General features: G+C 48.6%; 1 protein-coding gene across 1 annotated transcript; it reads left to right on the top strand.

The window, feature by feature from the left end:
* The first annotated feature begins 1,806 nt into the window (after positions 1-1,806).
* LOC136505875 (myb-related protein MYBAS2-like) lies at positions 1,807-2,503 on the top strand. Its single transcript, XM_066501009.1, has 3 exons — positions 1,807-1,927; positions 2,120-2,249; positions 2,365-2,503. The coding sequence occupies exons 1-3, from the start codon at positions 1,807-1,809 to the stop codon at positions 2,501-2,503; spliced, it is 390 nt and encodes a 129-aa protein (XP_066357106.1).
* The last annotated feature ends 2,692 nt before the right edge of the window (positions 2,504-5,195 follow it).

Raw genomic sequence — 5,195 nt, 5'->3', positions numbered from 1 at the left:
CTTGAATCTCTCGGTCTTGGGGTTCTGGTGGTTGACCCTGGGCATCTGCTCTGGTGTCATCCTCCGCTGGCGAGGTTGCGTAGGCGCCACGAATGTTGCGCCTAGGCCTTCCCCGCTGACCCGTGGTCACTGCTGCTCTAGTGGTGGTCTTTCTTTTCCCTGCCATCGTTGGTTTGCCTTGGCCCAACCACGGTGGGCGCCAATGTTGAAACTAGCGGTTTCAAACAACGTGGGAGAGACCGAGGCCTCCGCCCGTTGGACGATCGGCCTCAGGCGGAGGCTTGGGATAAGAACGATAAGGGGGAGAGTGGTGAGCAAGGGAATGACACGGAAAGCTATGGTTTCATTAATTCGTCCACCAACCGACCTCCACGGTTACAAGTGTCCCCTATTTATAGGACTCAACTACTACATAACAGAATTTATTACAATGCCCCTCAACTGCTACAGTACATTCCTGGAATATTCCGCCGCTAGCCTCTTGTTCACGGGGCAATCCTGCCATACCGTCTTCAAGTGATGGGCTTACATGAGCAGCCGGCCCACTGTAGCTCGGTCTTTGGCCCAAAGGCCTGGGTCCCCGGCGCTGGCCTTCATCTCCCGGGGCGCGTCGCTGCCTTGGCGAGTCTCCGCCGGACAGTCGGAGACATTACCTGCGGGTCTCCGCCCGGCCGCGCGGGGGCCATGGTTCTCGCCGCTGGCCTCCGCCTTCAGGGGCGCGTCGTTGCCTTGGAGAATCTTCGCCGGTCCGGGTGGAGGCATCATCCGCAGGTCTCCGCCCGGCCGCTGGCCTCCGCCTTCAGGGGCGCGCCGTCGCCTTGGAGAGTCTCCGCCAGTCCGGGCGGAGACATCATCCGTAGGTCTCCGCCCGGCCGCGCAGGGGCCATGCTGGCGCGCTTGCGCGGACCGCGAGCGCCTGCTCTTGAGTACCTGCGCACACTTAGGCAAGATCGTTTGTTTGATTAGTTTAGAGATAAGGCGGCCTCCGCCCGTAATACCGGAGACGCCCGCCTGAGCGGTCGGCGGGATACGTGCCTGGTCTTGGCGGAGTCCGCGATAAAAAGGAGATTCAGCACCCTTCGAGCATAGCCGGGAAAGTTCCTTTAGTCAGCGCCGGGTCTCCGCTCTAAGACGCTCGAAGACGCCTTGGCGACACCCCGCTGTCGGGGGCCTTCGCCACCCGCCAAAGCCATGTTACAACAAAGGTAAAATAATGATGCTATTTGAAGTGTAATAATATGTACAAATATTACATAAATCCAGCACCGGTATCAACTAAAGACTTGAGACCAAGGGAAGCCAACTTTTTACCAACTCTGAGCCCACAATGATGATAAGATGAGGATACCTGAGATTCTCTAAATGACAGCCATTGTAAGTGTTTCCTCTTTTATTTTATTTATTATTAAATTGAGAGTGTGTTACTATAAATGAGTAGTGGCAAAGCCACCAGCATCCCCATATACACAGGTAAGGCTGAGGCAAAGTGGTGGCTTCCTTCTCCCTAATACAACTAGTAGCTACCTTAGCTGTGGCTTGTCGTAAACGATCGTAAATTTCCCGGAACAGTATTTTTCTTTCACACAAACCAGCCAGTAGTACTTCTTCACGAACCAGCCAACCGAACAGGCTGCTTGTTCCTTTCATATCAGGCTGGATCGAGTCCATCAAGGATGTAAACCAGCTGAAACTGGAATGTTAGTCCGCAACCGGAAAGGGAAAGAAGAGCAGCCAGACGGGTTCCGATCCCCTTCTCGGTGACCGTCGCTGAACCTGGAATCCAAGGTGGAAACAAGCAAAGTTAGCATGGTGACAGTGAGGGAGGAGATGCGCAAGGGGCCATGGACAGAGCAGGAGGACATGCAACTGGTATGTACTGTCCGCCTTCTTGGTGGCCGCCGCTGGGACTCCATTGCCCAGGTCTCAGGTTTGAGGGGTTGTGAAACTACTACTGCAAATTAGGTAACCACTCTATTTTAGAAATTTCCAATAATCCTTCAAGCAGATTAAGCCAGCAATCAATTCAACAGCAACACGTATACCATCTCTGAACAAGCACAAACCTCTTCACTTCACAGTAGTTGCTTCACGCTCTCTGTGTATGCTCATGCTCATACAGGCCTCAACCGGACAGGCAAGAGCTACCGCATGCGGTGGGTGAACTACCTCCACCCGGGCCTGAAGCAGGGACGCTTGTCGACGCAGGAGGAGCGCCTTGTCATTGAGCTCCGTGCTCACTGGGGTAACAGGTTCGTTACTTCGTTTTGATCGTCCCAGTGACATAGACATCAGTTTCGTTCCTCAGTCACTTAATTTAGGTGAAGCTGGCTGGAAATCACACTGAGATTTTCGATCGACGTGAAGTTGGTCTAGGATAGCCCGGAGGCTGCCGGGCCGCACCGACAACGACATCAAGAACTACTGGAAGACACGCATGAGAACGAAAGCACAGGAGAGGGAGATGAACACGTCACCTTCGTCCTCATCCTTCTCACTGACGTAGTGACGTACCAATCCAGCTGGCTCCTTGACACTGCTCCTGTCGATGGAATGAGCTGTGGTGACACTCACAGTGTCAATGTCAGTAGCTGCATCACAGGTAGTTGTGCCCTTGAGAGCACCGATGGATTCCCCATGGATCAGATTTGGAGGGAGATGGAGACACCACTGCAGGCACCTGCTTCCTTGCCGCAGGGCATTCATCAAGCAGACGAGAAACCATGCAGCAGTGTCCCCTTCTGCGCTCCGGCAACAACGTACTGCTGCCTTGTGGGAGGATGACCAATGCCCTGACGTGTTCTGGAACATGGATGCTGAAGAAATAAGAATGTTGGCTCCACAATTTGGTTGTGGTGAATCGTGAATGAACTAGTCTTCATACCCCCGTCGTCAGTTAATTGAAGTTCCTAGCACCCTGTTGATTCCTCGAAAAAACAATCTATGCAACTACGCTGTGCGCAAAATAGTGTGTGTCAGACTGCTCAGTTAGCGTGCAAGATGTACTTGTCATGAATCTGTGGTTATTCTCACGATGAAGTAATAACACTGTAACAGCATTATATATGGTTTGGAAGTATTGTTCAATGAAACACAATAGAATTTTTTTTTTCTTTTGAGGGTGAATAGAAGATTAATTCACTCCTACTGCAGGAGAAACAAACGAGACACTAATCAAGCTATAAGTAGCGCATATCTCAGGAAAGAAAGGGACGTGGTGTCTCCTCATCTCTTCGTCGTCGTCATCGGCGGCGGCGGCGGCGGCGGCGGGGACGGCGACCTACATCGCGCAGCATGCATCGACCGGGACAAGTGGAAGGAACAGCAGGTGACAGACCGGCCCAAGTAAGGAAACGTGGGTGATAAAAATAGACCCAAGGGCCACTGTACGGACAAGTGCATCTTCCTTGCAATGGAAGCCCAAGTCCCATTTTATTGAAGCATTCTGTCGGTTCTCTGAAGCTCTGCTTTGATGAGCGAACAGCAGAGCGCATCTACAATTCTACATGGACTAAAATTGCTGTGTTCCCAAAAATCTGGAATTCACAATCCTTGTGAAACGAAGTCAGAAACTCAGAATCATTCGCTCCATGTAAAACATATACTACAGCATTGTAGTAAGCACCTATGCATGTATGAATATTCTGATCGATCTTGTGATCACCAACAAACAAGAAAGATTATGTACTAGATGCGCCTTCTTTGGGTCTCTTTTCATTAGCCAGTCATGAAAAGAGGCCCAAGAAGGCACATTTGCAATTCACAATAGTTAGTCTTGTTACAAAACAGGGCCCATATGGCATGTTTAGCTGCAAACGATTCATTTTTTTTTCCAATTAAATCGCTACTGTTGGTCTTATAAACACTTCCTATTTGCGTGCTTGCTTTAATTATCCTGTCCGAGTAGTACCATGTTGAATACGGTGGTCCATAGTGGCTTCCCTAGCCGCTGTACCCATGACATATATTTCATTCGTTTCAAATTATAAGATGTTTTGTTTTTTAGAAACATAATATATCTAGAAAAGTCATAACATTTATATATCTAAATAGAAAATTAAAATGTTTTATAATTTGAAACCGAGAAAAAAGAAGTAGAAGTGGTAGAGGCGGCAGTTGTAGACAGAGGAAGGAGAAGGGCCACGTACAGGCCGCTGATAGGTGGGACGGTCAGCGATTGCAGTGCATCATCGTCCGACGTAGTGCGTGGCCTAGCGATTGGGCCAGCGATGGCCTAGCTGGAGTGGGCCTGCTGCGTGGGCAGCTGCAAGTTGGGCTGAGCAAGGAGAGGGTGCAGGGGCTGGGCTGCTTGTTGGCTTGGGCTGAAAAGGAGGAAAAGATAACCTTTTTTTTTTCTTGGTTTTGCAAACTTGCTCAAATTCAAACTTGGTTTGAATTCGAGCCACACAACTCTAGCCCACTCAGTCAAAATATCATGCACTAGCATGGTTGCAACAAAAGTTTTTCTAGCCCCTTATATTTGATTTTAAATTCACAAAAATATTATTTGGCCTAAATAAATATTTTGTTTGCTCGCCTAAATCATACTAAATTCACAAAAATATTATTTGGCCTAAATAAATATTTGGCCACAATATTATTTGAGTAATGATCCTCGCATATTATTTTCAAAACATTTCACTTTAATTGAAGTTTTTTTTAGACCAGAAAACTTTTCAAAAGCATAGAGTAACAGCTAATTCATATTGTTTGCTTGACCAATACCATGGTCTATATATAATTATACTCATATGTTATCTGCATACATACTACACAGATGGGGGCTGGTAGCGCTATGAAAAAGCTAACACGCTGCTGGCCATCTTACAGTAGTACTGTACGAAGGATAAACATCAGCAGTTGGCTCATGCAGATCTGAACCCACCACCAGCGCTTGAAATCACCAGAAGAGCCCTTAAAAGGTAGCCACCGAGAAGAGGACACCGAAGCCCCGTAGGCCAGACTGCCCACCATGCAGCGAGCTGAGCAGCGGCCGCTGAGGATATTTTGCAAGGAGGATCCAGAGTTGAACATAGCTGTCCGCGGCGACGACGTGATTCTCGTACCTGCCGACCCCAATGACAAATCCCAGGTAACCAAACTTCGTTTATGCCTAGCAAGCATACGGATTCCTTGATGATCCTGTTATGTTAATCTGGCATGGATTTTAATTTTCGCATGCATATATATTATTTGTA

The sequence above is a fragment of the Miscanthus floridulus genome, chromosome 14, assembly GCF_019320115.1.
Source record: "Miscanthus floridulus cultivar M001 chromosome 14, ASM1932011v1, whole genome shotgun sequence".
Taxonomy (NCBI): domain Eukaryota; kingdom Viridiplantae; phylum Streptophyta; class Magnoliopsida; order Poales; family Poaceae; genus Miscanthus; species Miscanthus floridulus.
Note: the sequence above shows the minus strand (reverse complement) of the source record. Positions and strands in the feature narration are given on the sequence as shown.